The 17,469-nt window shown below is 38.9% G+C and overlaps 1 protein-coding gene across 6 annotated transcripts in view; it reads right to left on the bottom strand.

Annotated features, from left to right (window-relative positions):
- LOC129727596 (ATP-binding cassette sub-family G member 1) overlaps positions 1–17,469 on the bottom strand; it is a 102,487-nt gene that overhangs the window by 8,255 nt on the left and 76,763 nt on the right. For all 6 annotated transcript variants that reach the window (XM_055685575.1, XM_055685574.1, XM_055685579.1 and 3 more), the window contains 5 exons: positions 11,956–12,073; positions 11,583–11,763; positions 11,121–11,266; positions 7,239–7,477; positions 6,772–7,079 (listed from right to left, as the gene is read on the bottom strand). In XM_055685575.1, the coding sequence (XP_055541550.1) occupies positions 6,772–7,079; positions 7,239–7,477; positions 11,121–11,266; positions 11,583–11,763; positions 11,956–12,073 (992 nt within the window). The remainder of the gene's footprint in view (positions 1–6,771; positions 7,080–7,238; positions 7,478–11,120; positions 11,267–11,582; positions 11,764–11,955; positions 12,074–17,469) is intronic.

Here is a 17,469-nt window from a genome sequence, read left to right as displayed (position 1 = left end):
TAATATGTAACTTAGATTAAACTGCCAGTTTCAGGCAACGGCATAACTCGGAAAAATAATTTGATAATTGAGTTAGAAGAAATGTTGCCAGAAATTACAAGAAAACGGAAGTCATCCCGCATCATATGCAAATGATAGTTCCCAATGACCAGCAAAAGGAAGGACGTTCCAGGCGATTGCTGAACAGTACACCAAATTGAAACGTGAAGCAGAATAGGTTGGATTGAAAGTGAATACGTCAAAGACCAAGTATCTGCTAACAGGAGGAACCGAGGGCGATAGGGCTCGCATAAGAAGTAGCGTAATAATTGACGGAGCTGAGTTCGTGGTGGTCGACGAATTTGTATACCTCGGATCTTTGGTAACGTCAGACTGCAGCGGAGAAATCCGCAGACGTATTGTAACTGAAAGTCGTGCCTATTACGAACTCCACAAGACTTTGAGGTCTGGTAAACTTCGCCCTCGTACCAAGTGCACCATGTACAAGACCAGTAGTCCTCTACGGGCACGAGACATGGACAATGCTCGAGGAGGACTTGCAAGCACTGGCCGTTTTCGAACGACGTGTGCTTAGGACTATCTTCGGCGGAGTATGTGAGGATGGCGTATGGCGTATAGAGGTGAAGGATGAACCACGAGCTGGCGCAACTCTACGGCAAACCCAGTATCCAGAAAATCGCGAAAGCTGGAAGGGTACAATGGGCGGAACATGGTGTAAGAATGCCGGATAACAATCCCGCAAATATGGTGTTCAACTCAAATCAGGCCGGTACAAGACGTGGAGTAAGATCTTAGAAGTGTGGAACTCTCAAGAAGCTAGAGACAAGCTGCTATGGACCGAGGACGTTGGCGTAACATTGCACAATGGTCCAGAAACCAAATTTAGGGGGAAATTTGGGTCTAGAGCTCTATAGCAACATTTTAGAGAAAAACTTTCTTCTACAAAGTTGTGCTTATTGAAAAATTATCAAAAATTAGGTTGACCAACATTTTCGATGCAATCAAGTATCTAACTTTTTTATGTTTGTAGATAGAAGAAAAATTTATTCTACAATGTTATAGTTCCATTAATTTGAAGTAATTTTGTAAAAAAAAAGTTTTTCTCTATCTTTGAAAACAACCGATTTATATTGACAAAACACATTTTACTCTCTAACTTTTTTATTTCAAGTTTCATCTTAAAACTGTCTTTGGACGACTGTTAGAGTTTGACCATAAAAACGACTGTGTTCAATATATTTAATTTAAAAAAAAATCATAACTTTAGAACCAATTGATCGATTTTCAATCTTTTTGGATAAAATTAAATAACCTTTAATTCCCAGTTATGAGAAAAAATACCAAAACATAAATCTGGGTGTTTTTATATGCATGATGTATAAAATTATTGAAACTTTTGTCTTGTTTTACTTTACTCAAATTTAAAATTAATACTTTACTCAAATTTAAAAAATAACATATTTTTAAAAATTCCTCCATTTATAGAGTCAAGTATGCCTTTCAAAATGAGACCAAGAGATATTTTTTTATGTTTGCCCCAAAAAGAATGACATACAAATAAAAAACGCATATTTTTGATGAAAAATATTAATAACTTTGAGTAAAATTGAGATATTTACGATGTCAGCATTGAAAATTGTCTTATAAAGCTCTAAAAGTCGTTCAAAGACAGTTTTGAGATGAAACTTGAAATAAAAAAGTTAGAGCGTAAAATGTGTTTTTTCAATATAAATCGGTTGTTTTCAAAGATAGAGAAAAACTTTTTTTACAAAGTAACTTAAAATTAATGGAACTATAACATTGTAGAATAAATTTTTCTTCTATCTACAAAGATAAAAAAGTTAGATACTATTTTTGAATTGAAAATGTTGGTCACCCTTATTTTTGATAATTTTTCAATAAGCGCTTTATCATATGTAACAACTTTGTAGAAGAAATTTTTTCTCTAAAATGTTGCTATGGAGCTTTAGACCCAAATTTCCCCCTAAATTTGGATTCTGGACTGGAATCAGTTACATTTTAAATAACCCGATGAATACCAAATGGAAAAAAATCCGTTATCAAATCTATTTGTTTCGATGACAGGAGGCGAAAAGAATCACAAAAGAATGTTCGAATCGAAATGACTGCACGAAATATTCAGGATCATTGTTATGTTTCGAAAATTCTGAGCCCTGGTGAATCCGTAGAATCCGTAGAAGATTTACACAAAATAGTTCTGGCATCTCTGCATGGCAGTGTAAACCAAGCGTAGTGGCTGATTTGATACTGAGTATCTACAAGTGACGTAAAAAAAAACAGGCCTGCGTTAACAAATTAGTATCAACAAATCGTGCGACGGAAAAATACAGGGATTCAAAAAGTGCCGAAAAGAGACTTTACCGTTTCAAAACAACAAACAACATAAACAACATGCGATCGCCTGCTTTTAGAGGCAGAGAATTGCATCGGCTCGAAACTAAGAGCTTCTAAAGATCAACGGATTCAGAACCGTTGGAAGGAAAACCTGATTACCGATAAGTCGCAGGCGGCAAGGCGTGGGAAACAACACTTTGAAATGGTTTTAAACGATAAGGAAGGTAGGAGATTCGTCGAGTGGCACAGGAGAGGAATTGGGTAGGATGTTTAAGCTGTGGATCCGCCAGCCTTAAACTTGGTGAAGAAAGCTAGCAGAGAGCTGAAGAACCACAAAGCAGCCTGGAAAGACGACTTACCGACCGAACTTTTCAATGTCAGGAGTGAGCGGCTGTACAGTGCAACTCACCAGACTACGGACTGGTTGAAAACCTCATATGCCCGCTTTACAAAAAGGGAAATAGACTCGATTGTAGCAGCTATCAAGACATAACCCTCTTCAATTCCATAAATAAAATTCTTCCCCGCATCCTGTTCTGTAGACTGAGATTGTTGAAGAAAGCCTAAATTTGTGAATACCTACCAGTGCGGTTTTCGAACGGGACAATGTACAACGGGCCAGATCTTTACCTTGAGACAGATCCTCAACAAGTTTTGAGAACACAACTTGCAAATATATCCCCTGTTTATAGACTTCAATGTGGCGTACGACTCAGTGAAACCCAATGAGTTGTAGCAGATTATGGTTGAACATGGTTTCCCAATAAAACTGATTAAGCTGATAAATGCGACTTCTGACGGTTTTACAACAAGCCTCAAGACAACAGGTGAAATGCCGGGTCTATTTGCGAATTTGGGTGGTCTGAAATAATGGGTGGGCTCTCGAATTTGTATTTCAATATAGCTTAGGAAGATGCACCATCATCACCATATTTCTTTGCGGACGACATCAATATCAACGGTGTTAATCGTAGACCTGTTGGAAAGGCTTTCACGACTCTCAGAAAGGAAGCTGCGAGAATCGGACTCACCATAAACACTACCAAAACAAAGTACCTGGTGGCTGGTAGAATGCTTGGAATCCTACGGGCGTTGGTGCTCCGGTGGTGATGGATGGGGCTACTTCCGAAGTGGTAATGAATTTGCTTATCCTGGTACACTCGTAACATGTGATAATGACAAACCGCGAGGTGAAAAAAGGATTGCGGCAGCGAACAGGGCCTATTAAGGTTTAGGTAACCAGCTTAGGCCCCGCAGCGCTCTATACAACGCTGATCATCCCGGTGGCGCCTCACGCACATGAATCGTGCACGTGAAAAGAGGCCGATCGGTGAGCGCTTGCGGGGACAAGCGACTGGACTGGAGAGCATGGAGGCTTACTTTGGATTAGGCATAGAATCTATGATCTGTCGCCAAAAAAATAAAAGTGAAAATAAGTAGTAGTATGTAATTTCATAAAATTGGTTAAGACCTAGGGAGAAAATTAATGGGTTCGAAAAAAATACCCCCAATAATCGTAGAATTAAAAAAAAAATGTTTGTATATTCCTAGACTTCAAGTAGGGAAAACTTTATGATCCTTATTTTTCAGTCTCGTGTAACAACCAGAAAATTATGATGTTTACAGTATTTGGCAAAAGAAGCCAAAATGTTTAAACGTTAGTATTGGGTTACTTTGTGTAAATAATGACCTGTTTTGTTGGATGTTGTTGTTGGAGTGTATTTGTTTACATTTACTTTTAAGTGCTGCAACCAGTTTTTCCTGGATATCTCCAGTTTTTTTGAAGATCGCCAGCGAAACAGCGTTTTTCGAAAATTGTTCTAGTGTAATCCAGTTTTCTATTCATCATCACATTTTTTGAACTCATTCCCATTACATGTATGGTCTTTTCAGTTCTTTGTGCATTCATGCCCCTCGGTTATAAGATTCTAATCAAAATCCACTCAATTTCAAGTACGGCAATGACTATAATCTCCATCAGTAAAAAATTTTCTTTCAGCCTTTTTGGTTACATGCAATAATACGGTGCAGCATTTTTTAACCGAAAATCAAATAAATTTATATAAGGGCATCCTTAACAGTGCGCTACTATTAAAGTTGTTATGGCGACTGTGTACAGCGCTGTTATTTTTCGCACTCACCCGTTTTCACACCGGTCGTTGCTATCGTCTCTGTTTGACGTTTCATCCAGTATAAACCTTTAGCAGCGCTGTTTGAGAGCGCGATGCTTCCCGGAGGCCCGACTACTATTTCTCTAGCGCGTTTAGCAGCGACCGGTACGGTATGAAGTGATGATAGAGCGCTGCCAAACGGGGTATAGAAGCGCACTGTTAAGGATGCCCTAAAAGCTTCAAATTTATATATCCAGTTTTCTCCAGTTTTTTATTTTTAATTCTTTCAGCTTTTCATAAAAAAAGGTTGGCATCGCTGGCTGCAACAGAACATCGAAATCGGTTCATTGCAAATAAATGAAAATGTACGCCAAAAAAGTGATTACGAGTATGCTGCCGGTAACCGCAAATCAGTCCCATCTGCAAAAATATGAAATCGAGAAAACAGCTCCGAAAGATATTTTATTCACGATCAGTTATCACTTATTTAACATGAATTATTTTGACAATATTCCTGCTAAAATATAGTTTACATACTAGCCTGCACTAATTACGTTGTAAAAACCTCCGAAATCATCGATTTAATGATAAAAACCTTGAGTGTGACTGACTTGCCGTTACATTCTACACCAAAGAGAAAAGTAACCCCAAGTTAGTCACATTGCCATGTTGATGCTATAGTGCGTGTTGAAGTATTGTTACTGTTGCGATGAAAAGCCGCCAATTCTTCGTAGTTCGGAAGTGTATGTCCATGAGAACAGTTTAAAAAATGCCGGCGTTGGAAAATCTCATTATATACGGAACAGATGAGGGCTCATCCGATGAGGATTCGGACGAAGAAACTGCAACCGGGACTGCAGTTGTATCATCCGACAACAAATGACAAGATGATCAAAATCCGTTTGAGGTTCGAGCATCACCTTTGACCACCTTCGATACCGAAGATTTTCCGGGTAGATCCACGAAGAAGCGAACCCAGAAAAAAAATGGACTTGAACTCGTATTAGCAGAAAATTACTGCACATAAATTAAGCACCAATTCAAACTAAAAAAATAATCCCAATAATTGATAATTGTTACTAGATAACTTTTTTCTTTTCATGTTATATTACGTTTATATTGAACTTCTCTTCTCCACTCCCCATCCATTTTATTGTATTATACATGTTTTTTTTTAAATTGCGACTGACTTATTTTTCCTGTGGGACTGACTTGCGGTTACTTTTCATAATGGGACAATTTCGACTTGGTACTGATTTCCTCTTTTGTTGAACAAACCGCTATTTTTTATCGGTATATCTGAGAATACACTCAAAGATAGGCCAGAATCCGATACTAACTCAAAATTGACAAAATTACAGATGGGACTGACTTGCGGTTACCGGCAGTATGTATTCTGTTCGCCCAAAAGACGACGAGAGAGATTGCCGAGGCCGTTGGATGTCATTTGGCCACAGCTTATCGCATCAAAAATTCTCTGCAGGATGTTACTTGCAACCCGGTAAGTTCTTCAAGGAAACCTGCCCAGGATGCCAACATTTCTGAGAAATCCATGCGAAGAATCATCAAAAAAGACTTGCACGCATCTTCCAGAGCTGAAGTCAAACGCCACTTTATCATGGAGCGGATAAAAGAACTATTTCTATTTCTATTGCTAATATTGAAGGACCCTTGTAGGAGTTTATGACCACTGCTACCATGATGGATGGAAATGAAGGACACATCGAATAAATTTGTTTGATAGGACCTTATACAGATAGGTATATACGAAAACGTTGATATTATTGCCTAAAAGTAATTCAAATAATATTTGAAGGAAACACCATAAATTCTCGCATTTTTGCCGCCTCACCCTGTATGAGCTATACACTAGATAGATTTCTAGCAAACCCGAAAATTCATTTCGCTGTTTCTGAGGAATAATGAATCAGAAAACAGCTTGCTCTTTCATAAATCTATCGAATTGATAAATTTAAGTTTTCGATGTTCTTCAGAAATTACTGGAACCGAACTCTTACGAAATTCCTTAATCCAACCTTACAAAACAGCAAAAGTAACAATCCTTCCAAAATTAAGTTATGTCTGCCTGTTTGAAAACGATTCCAAGCTGCTATGATTGTACCTAGTTGTATGCACTGAACTTATACTAACTTCTGGCCAAGGGATGTAACTTTGGCATGTGTACTGAAACATTAGTTTTCGGAATTGTTTTTTTAATCGTGATAACAAAAAATACCGAGTGTTTCTCTAAAACAGACATAGGCTATTTCAAATGATCCAAAATTAATACCCTAACCCTACGTACCCAATCCCGGTAGAGCTGCACGTTGCATCGCCGCATCAGGATCAACAATTTGGTGAACTCGTTCGGCTTACGTATCCGGTACGGGGGAAGCTGTTTGCTGTCATCATTCGCGTCGTCCGCGCTGACGATGACGGTGCTGTTGTATACGACGGCATTCGCCCCGTTATGATTGCTGTCATATGCCAGATAGTGCGGAGGTGGAGTTGCCGGAACGATGCACGGTTCCGGTTTACGCCAGTGGCACTCGACGGCCGCTTTCGAGAGGGCGTTAACGAAATTGCCATACTCTTTATTCGCTACCTCTAGCACTGTTTCCGTTGGTCGGCACACCAAAAGCGTCCGGATGGTGCAGGTTAATATGAAAAACAAATGCATCATTCGATTAGAGAAGAATTAGATATTTGTTGCCGTCTTAAATTGAATTCAAACATGAAACAATTAGAGCGGAAGCACTCCGCCATACTCACGGTAATCGGCGGCGTTGTGATACTGTGGACACTGCAATCCAACGGAGCGCAGATACGGTACGGTGTTAAGTGCCGACCCTTGATAGACGCAGTGCCCTTCGGCGAGGACGTAAACATGATCGAACATCTCGTACACCGTGGCAGATGGTTGATGGATGGTGCATACGATTGTGCGCCCTTCCCGGGCCAATCCCTGCAGCAGCTTAATTGTATACAGCGAGGACGAGCTGTCCAGGCCTCTGTTGGACACACCAGGTAATCGAGTACATGTAACGAAAAAAAGGACAGTGTTTTTTTCAGACTTATATCCCAAACACTAGTTTGAGTTTTTGTTTATTGTGACGATTATAATTTTATTATATCAATAGTAGAGTTCGTCGCTGTAAAATTTAATATTCACCGCAATCGCGCGGTGTTGTTGTAAACATACAGAAACGAGTTTCTGTGATTTTTACCGTAGAAATGATATGGGGTATATACTATAACCGAGAGATAAATTTGAAAGAGTGTTTAACTTTTCATGTTGCTTGTTTAATTGGAGCTATATATGAATAGTAGTTATATAGTTAAGTAGCATTTGATTTTGATTGTTGTTTTTAATTCAATCATAAATTATGATATCAAGATAATTAACAACACATACCCTATTAGTTTTTGACGTAGGACTACGTCTTTGTTTTCTATACTAGATTTCACTTTGTGAAAATGAAAATGAAACTGGCAAATGTTGCGTCAGATTTCAAACGGTTATAGCAAGCGAACGACTTAATGCATCTTAGTCATTTATATGTCGGTGGATAGATAAAATGTGTAACAATTTTTTGATATTATGTTCAACATTGTTGCTTTACTGCTTAATGGTGGAAAAAGATGAAAAGTTCCAAGGTCAAGCTTTCCCATACATTTCCCTTGTTCTTGGCTTGCTTCCCAAGCACAGATAACAATAATATGGACGAAATAAATTCCACTGCCTACATATTTTGACTCAACAAAGTGTTTTGGTTTGTTTGTCTCTGTCTAAGCTGCGTGGCCACGCCTTAATGGTAAAAATCTACGCTGAACTCGATACAAAAGACTGCGTGTGGAAAATACAGCTTCAGTTTAGTTTGTTCCACAATAGCGAGTGCGGTGCAGCTTTGCGACATTGAGAAACGAGAGCTGCATACGAGTCAACTTCCAGGCACCGCGGAGCATGTTACCTGTATTCTGCACACGGCATCAACAATAACCATCGTACGCTACAGGATATTTTGCTGGCACAGCTGCTGGAGGGCACAGCGGAGAGCAAATTTTATACGCGGCCAACAAAATAATCGATGCTACCGGTGGTGCTGTGATCATCAGCATTCTGTAGCATACATTTCGAGCTGAAGATTATGAAATTGGTTCTTTTCAGAACTATAAGATGATGAAGATAAGAGTTATGAGAATTTTCACAACTACTACTAGTGTGAAATGTTCATCTATTTCTAAATAATCGTTTTTACAACAACGACCCGGGCGCACCAGAGATAAACGGTAGTGTTGCCTATGAATAGTTTATCACAACAAGACATAACCCTCATTTCAAGAATTTTAACTGCTAAATTGAGTGATTTTCCGGTTTAATTGTGTGTTAAAACTATGATCGCCGATTACTCGAAATAATGTTTTTTTTTTTTTTTTTTTTTTTTTTTTTTTAAGGGGGGATTTGTTAGTAGCTTAAGTATTTATGATAAATATTAGTAAATAATGAGTATGTGTGTCCAATCACAAATGGTGACTTCTCAACACTGTTAGAAATTTGTAATTTTAATTGTTAGGATTTGTTTGCTTTCGCAATTAGGACTTATCATTCGTGGGATTTAAACCTACTTGTCAGAAAAGGGGAAGTAAACTTACAACTAACTTAATTGCTAACTTATTGGCTATAAAGAGAGCTTATCGTAGCAATTGAGGATTGCAACGATTTTTGTCGAAAATTGGTAATAATTTTATTTGACATGGCTTCTAATGGTTCAACACCAGTAAGTCTATGTAATTCGAGTGTACCAAACCAAGGAGGACGCTTCAAAATCATTTTCAGAATTTTATTCTGAATCCTTTGGAGCGTTTTCTTCCTTGTTGAACAGCAACTTGACCAGATCGGTACAGCATAAAGCATTGCTGGTCTAAAAATTTGTTTGTAAATCAAAAGTTTGTTCTTTAAACAAAGTTTAGAATTCCTGTTAATGAGAGGATATAAACATCTCGTATATTTGGTGCACTTGGCTTGTATACTCTCAATGTGCTCTTTGAAAATAAGTTTTTTATCATAAATTAGTCCCAAGTACTTAACCTTGTCGGACCAACTTAAAATATTTAATTGTATGTTTGTGCCCACTCGAACACCGTTATCAGTCAAATATTAGGAACGAAAATTAGTTAATCTAAGAACCAGAGTGATTTGCGCAGCGGGAAGGCAAAAACTTTCTTTTGATGCTTATGAAAATCACTCAGTAGTATCGAAGGTGTTTTGGTTTGTTCCTCTTTCTCGAAGCTACGTAACCACGCCTTAATTGCAAAAATCTGCTCTGAACTCGATACAAAAGACTGCGTGTAGAAAATTCAGCTTCAGTTTAGTTTGTTACACCTAAGCGAGAGCAGTGCAGCTATTAAAGGTACGCGACATTGAGAAACGAGAGCTGCATACGAGTCAACTTCCAGGCACTGCGGAACATGTTACACCTTTATTTTGCATACGGCAGCGACAGTTACCATCGTTCGCTGCAGGATATTTTGCGGAGAGCAAATTTTATGCGCGGCCAACAAAATATTCATGGTGCGATTATCAGCGTTCTGTAGCACGAATTCATAACTGAATATTATGGGATCGGTTCTTTACAGAACTATAGATGCTTGAAGATAAGAGTTATGAGAATTTTCGCAACTACTACTAGTGTAAAATTTTCATGTATTCATGCATCGTTATTTTTAAAATAACGCCCATCAAAAATAAACGGTAGTGTTACCTATGAACAGTTTAGCGCAGCATATAAGATTATTTAGTTTAGCATATATTATATATTTAGTCCTACGTCACCATTTCATACAACCCCTAGGGCTGTATACCTTGTAGTATTCTTTTTTAACTTATTTTGAACATATCAACAAAAAGAAAATAATTTTCTATGTAAAATTTCGACATTCCGTAAGATTTCAAAATGACAAAGTGTGCGTTTCGACACGCCAGCCTTAAAATTAAAATTTAAAAAGTAACAAACCAAACCATACTTTTTGCCGCCATTTAAAAAAAAAATAGAATATCCTAAATTTTTTTTCTGAATTAGCACAATATTAAACTATAAATCAAAATAACGTGGTACAGTTTAACTTCGACAAATTTTTTATAGAAGATTGATCAATCAGCCTTAAAATAGGCTACCGACCATTCCGTGTTCTCGCTACTCAAACCGTTAGTTTGCTATAATAACAGGTTGAACTTACATCAAATCCACAGTTCAACACGAAACGTACTATGACGAACGCTTCGTCCAAATACGTGCACATACAAATCAGGCGTCGGAGACCGGCACGGCCTGCAACGAAACGCCTCACGAGCACAACAGCTGGAGTCGCACACCAAATCCACTAGATTGCCTTCACTATCTGTTGTATGGTTTTCCGGTTTACACACGATACTGTTTCGTACAGTGCACGCTGCCTATGAAAAAACGTTCTGCTCCTACCTGCCTCCCCCTTGCACTCATTCATCTTAGCCCCCTTCTCGACCCATCAAAAAACAATCCAAAATGAAAATACCCACTTTGCATGCATACTTTCCTGCACCGGCAGCAGGCTCCATTCAAAAGATCAGTCACCTTTTTCCCGATTCTACGGAAGAGACACAACAAAAGTACTCACGTCGTTGGCTCGTCCAGGAAGAGAACCGGTGGATTATCGATAAGCTCCAACGCGATTGATAGACGCTTCTTCTGTCCACCGGAGAGATTACCGCATCGAGTCTGCTTGGTAAACTTGAGATGCAAAGTGTCCAGAATGTTGTCAATCTGCAAATGGGTTGGGAAAGAGCGCATAAGCGGTGCTGCAACGGAGTGGCCCCAAACGATTAACACCCAAATTGGGGCCAAAACGGAACAAAACCCAATCGAAATGTGATGATACTATAAAAGCCGCGATTGAGAAGTCTTTCATTTGTTTCAACAATAGATTTTCGGAACTAGAAGTGAGTTTTCAATTTTGATCTCAGGTAAAATCAATACTGAATAAAAAAATAGTCTCAGGTATGCGCAAACTTGTTCCAATTCCAGCTGAAAGCCCATTATGACGCACAGTGGAAAAAAGCTGTACCGAAAGGACACTTACCAATCGTTGTTTATCGTTGTGCTTCAAGCATCGTGATGATATTTTCAAATCACATGCCATCGTCATTATCTCCTGGACAGTGAAGAACGGATGCAGATTATCTTCCTGCAGGATATAGCTGCACAATTTATTGCTTCCGACGGCGGTGCCAATGTGGAGGGAGCCTTTGACGCCCGTTTTTCTGCAGCATTAACGCCATAGCGACATCGAAGCGACCGGGCAGGATCAGTGAATGAAATTGAAAATTCAATTTAGGCTTACACATGTTTGTCATTTACACAGAGCGTGGAAAATGCAGTGAGACGGTAGAAATGGAATAGTGGATTGAGCTTGGGTGAGAGAAGTTATCCGCATTTTGCGTAAAGCGTCTTACGTGTATCCGGTGAGAATATTCAACAGCGAAGATTTACCGGCTCCGGATGGTCCCATAATCGCTGTCAGCTCACCAGAGTTGAACTTTCCCGAAACGCCATTCAAGACGGATTTTTTACCTGGAAAAAAGAAGTAAGAAAATAAGATTGATAATCTCATCAGATGGTTTGAGTGCATGTAATTCCTGTTCATTGACTTTACAATTCAAGTTTTGATAACATGTGAGCATTTACAAAAAAAAAATAATATTTTGAAAATTAACATATGGGAATCACAGAGAGTTCTATGTTACTATGTTATGATCGTGGCAACATGTTATGACTGAAAATTGATTTATTTTAAACGAGGTAATTCGTTGATCTTCAAGTTATTTAATTTTTCTTCAAGTTTATTAGATAAAGATAACATTAAATCGTATTACAACTATAACAAAAACCATAGAGCCTCCTGTAATGAAGTAACACACGTAACTTTTGCGTCGATTACAAAAGCTACTACGTGACACGGATCTACAGCCGGCGTATAGTAGGTACAATGCCACGAGAAAAACGTGCGCGGAATGTTGATGTTGCTGATGATAACAATGATAGTGATAATAATAATGTTGTTATTGGAAGTTCTCAGTAATATAACAAAACAAAACAAATCTCAATCGAAGTTGTTTAGTCGAGTTTACTGTTTAGATAATCCTGATTTGGCGTTTTTGATTAGTATTTTTGTTTATTTTCATTTTATTTTATTCGAAAACTTGTTCTCTAGCTTACCAAACATGCCGAAACCTATTTTTTGCAGGATTTTTTTTTAACCAGTATGCAGTTCACAATTAACCAAAAATACTTTGATGCTAACGATACTAAAATGACACTTTTCAGGTTCCATATAACTTGATTTTTCTACAATGGTTCAATTTGATGTGAAAAAATATCAAATTAGGTATTACAGTAAAGTCTTTTTTTACACGGTTTTATTTTACACGGTTCTTTTTTGCGACGGTTTTTTAAATAACGCGATATTTTTTACGTCGTTTTCTCAAATGACGCGGTTTTTTTACACGTTTTTTTGCACGATTTTTCGACATCGCGTAAAATTGTCACAGCAAGTAACAGCAACGGTAACAGGATATAGTAGGCTGTTTTTTTACACAGTTTCATTTTTACACGGTTTAATTTTGAACGGTTCTTTTTTACAACGTTTTCCAAATCACGCTGTTTTTTTTACACGGTTTTTTTTTGCACGGTACGTAGAATCGTGTAAAAAAGAATTTTACTGTATTTTTGTTTTTAAAACTGATCCTCATTTTAACGGGTAACAAGTAAAATTTTGGACTTTTTTACTGCTGTCAAAAAGGTAGGTGTACTTAAAGAAAACTGGTTTGTTTCTCATAAAGATAAGCAATTGACTTTCCGAAGCTTTTTCATGATGCCGGAACAAGAACGGTGTATGGCCGAATTGAATCTCTTGATTCTACCAACCAACTTTCTACATAACGTTGCTCTCCTGTTATTTTCGTACATCAAGAATAACAAAATCCCACAGAAATTTTCGATTGGACAACACGGAAGCAGAGTCGTAGGGTTGGAAATACTGGGTACAATGGTTGTTCAGAACATCTTGATTAATAGCCAAATCACTGGATTTGAATCATGATTGAGACAAAAAAAAAGATTCTTTTTAGTCTATTACTTTGGCCGATCTTCCTTGCACAGTATTGATTAGCTTTGCTAGCTATTATACGCAGTCGAAAAGATTTTCGCTTTTTATTGATTTTTGTGCAGTTTATAGAACTGTATAATGTGCTTGTGCAATGCTTCTTGTTTTAACGTCATTTTGAATAGAACTAAACATGCATAAACAAAACAAAAAGTACTGACATCATGAATTGGAAGAGTGAGCTTACTCATTGATACACTCATTTCTCCCGGAGCCTGTTTGCTGTTGAGTAAGAAAATCTCAAAAAATTTACAAAATTTTAGTTGTCACCCGTTATTCTATTTCCTTCTAGGTTCGTAACTATTGAATAACCTAAAACCTTTACTTTCCTACTTTCCTTTTAAAATTTCACACTTTCACTTCACTTTGTTAGGCAAAGTTGTGGCCCATTTTAAAAGAAACAAATTTGCCGAAGAAACCATACTGTACCATAGTGATCTACAATTTTTCAATGTTAATTTTTCACAATTTTCGTTAAGCAGGCAGTCTTAGCATCGAATTGTTTCGCGGGGTTGCACGTTAATATTTACCAGCTCAAGAAGAAAGTAGCTTGGAAGACGACAGCGATCCGTCGAGGGTAGTTTACGAAGAGCGACTCTCAAAAGGCGCTGTTAAACTGACTCCAATCTTTCCACACCATTGTTATAATAAGGAGTCCATACAACCGAGCAGTACTCGAATATAGAGCGAGATAGTGAGCAGTATAACGAATTGAGGCAGTAGACATCCATGAATTCTTTAGCAGTCTTGAAGATGAAACCCAAAACTCTAGAGGCTTTATTAATGACGTACGAAATGTGAGGCTTGAAAGTAAGCTTAATATCCAGAATTACTCTCAAATCCTTAACTTGGTTTACACGCCCAATTTCGGTCCATAGCAAAGCGTATTTAAAATGTATCGTCTGTTTTTCCGCTAAAACGAAAAAATCACAGGCGGGTTGTGTGCAAAGCCACGACCGCAAGGTTGAAATAGAATACTTTTACAAGGAAGATAACCGGGCTGTCAGTCATTTGTCCAAACTAGATGGCTCATGTGATGTCAAAATGAGTCAACTTTCCATTGAATGCATTTACTAGTGCCCGCTATCGCACAGAGACTGCATTTCACCAAAGTGCCTCACTGCATCAGCTGCTATCGATGCTGATACCCGCTGGAACTGCTACGCTACCCGTAGTCATGACACAGTTGTGGCCGCTGTCCGCTATCGTTGGTATCCACTGCACTGCTACTGCTGCTGCTAAGGGAGGACGACTGCTGTTGTCGCTGTCTGAAACTATTATGAGCGGCTTCGGTTGAAACAGGCTCTTATATAGACCAAATAGCATATTTCAAATTGCAAGGTATATGATTCTGTCGACCGTGCTTGGGAAGCAATCATATAACGATCAATCAGAGGTCGAATTTTTCGTTTTGACAAGGCTTGACTATTTTCTATAGTACAATAGTTTGAACTATAAAATTATAATTATCTTCTTTTGAAAAGAATTTTAGAAGATTTTCCAGTCCATTGCTACAAGAACGAAGGGAATCCATCGAATACTAACCGATATATTTGCATTTGAAATTGGACATATTTTTCACTTTTTTCGGTTTTAGATTTTCATTTCACATCTCTATGTAGCCGAACTTCCTGAGAGAAGTATTCTACTTCAAAACCGAACATTATAACGAATTGACATCCATACAGTTCTGATGACACCAATCGGTAAAGATATCTTCAGTTGACTTTGAAGGAAGCAACAGTCTTCGATTGTATGAACACAAAGATAAAGTTTCAGGTCTAGGTTCACATCGTTGAACTAAAGGTGGTTTCCCTGCGGTATTCCGGCCTTAGCATTAAAGTAAGTGGAGACGACGACCGCTGAGATACGACTGAAACCAATGCGAAAGGATCCCGTTGATCTCGAGTTTGTCAAGTTTAGTGATGGCTTCGCGGTGGTTCAATTTAACGAAAGCAGCTGTCAAATCAGTGTAAATGACATCCATCTGAGCACGTTCCGACATACTATCAGTGATGTATGAAGTGGGACACAAGAGATTAGTGACAGCAGAACGACAGGCAGTGAATCCATGTTGGTCTGTGCTAATAAAAGGATTGCAGTGAGCGAGTAATGGTTCCATAATAACAAGCTCGAACAATTTGGCGACAGCGCAAAGGGAAGTTATATTAAGATGACGTTTGCGGTTGCCGATTTTCATGGGTTTACCTTTAATCGCAATGACGAAACTACTCATGCACCATCAATCATAGTAACCCATGAGTTAGCAGAAAAATTTGACAGCTCTATCAGTCAAACTTTAACTGTGATGGAGGAAAAAGTGAAGCTACTCCGTTCAAAAGTGTTCGCGTTCAAAGAACGGTACCCCGCCGCGTCAAAAACGGGCATCATGCGGCACTTTTTGGACGCCGGGTATGCCCGTTCCGGCATCTACAACATCTTTACACTATTGGACAACGATGAGATCGAAAGAAAGCCCGGTTCCGGACGGCCAACGACCCTGATCAACAAGAAGTTTCAAAGGATGCTGAAGAGGAGGATCGAGGGAAAAGTAGCTACATCGCTGCGTGCACTTGACCGGGAGGTGGTGCATGCGGTAAAACAGTGAAAAAGTATCTGGAGAACATGGACATACATGTCAGGAAGCGGCAGTCCCGTCCACTGGTCTCGGAGCTACAGGCAATGACGCAGCGACAGCGGTTGAATAATATGGTCAAGTCGATTTTCCCGGCGAATTGCGACGTAGCAGTGGTGGTGGATGACGAAATCTATCTCATCCTGGATGGCAACGACTAGCAGGGTACTTCGTATTTCACTTCTCCCCAAAGGAAGTGAGCTCCGAGGTGAAATTTATTTTACACACTAAGTTCCCCAAGAAGGTGCTGCTGTGGCTGACAATCTGCGAGAAGGGGATGTTGAAGCCGCTCTTCTTTCGCTCCGGGCTGGCCGTGAACGGGGAAATTTATAGTACGAAGTGCCTGCCAGAAGTTGCGTCGTCCATCAAGAAATACCATAAGGGCGAAGACACGGTGTTCTGGCCAGATTTGGCGTCGGCCCACTATTCGAAGCGATCGTTGGAGCGGCTAAATATCGATATGGTACCGAAGTCGGCGAACTCGCCCAACGTCCCCCAGCTGCGTCCCATCGATAATTTCTGGCAAACTTGAAGCGCAAGATCTATTCCAACAATTTTGTCGCGAAAACGAAGAAGGAAATAATAAAAAAACGAAGAAAGAGCTTAAAAACATACCTACATGCATGTTTTCGTCCGCCATGGCGAATGATCCGGTTATCTGCCGGAAGGCCCCTCGCAAGGGCGTAAATTTTTTTTGCAAGTAAGATAATATACTTACTATAAAAGGGAAATTAATCCAACTTAATTATCTGTCTTAGTGTTTTTTTCATCACCATCTGAATTTTTTTTTACCGCAAACGTTAGTAACCCACGTCGTGTTTGTTACCTCTCTTGTGTACTAAGAACATGTAGGCTAACTTTCAACAGGAAGGGAAAACACCGAGAGCAATAGAATGAATACATGCAGCAGCGAAGAAAACAAGTTTTTGATATACATTTTAAGAATCATTGATGGGATACCGGCAGGTCCCAGGTTGAGAGATGATAAAGGTTAACAACAAGCCTTGGAAACCGTCGCTGTGTTCAAGAGTGTCAAGAGTGTTACTAGCAGCGAGTTCGACATGATGATCGCTCAGTGTCTCCTGGGTGAACACAATAGCAAACTTTTCAAAGAAAATCTATGCTATGCGGGAGTGATGCCACTTTACCATTGAGTGCCATAGAAGACGA

The sequence above is a fragment of the Wyeomyia smithii genome, chromosome 3 (genome assembly GCF_029784165.1).
Source record: "Wyeomyia smithii strain HCP4-BCI-WySm-NY-G18 chromosome 3, ASM2978416v1, whole genome shotgun sequence".
Taxonomy (NCBI): domain Eukaryota; kingdom Metazoa; phylum Arthropoda; class Insecta; order Diptera; family Culicidae; genus Wyeomyia; species Wyeomyia smithii.
This window is presented reverse-complemented; position numbering and strand designations above follow the sequence as displayed.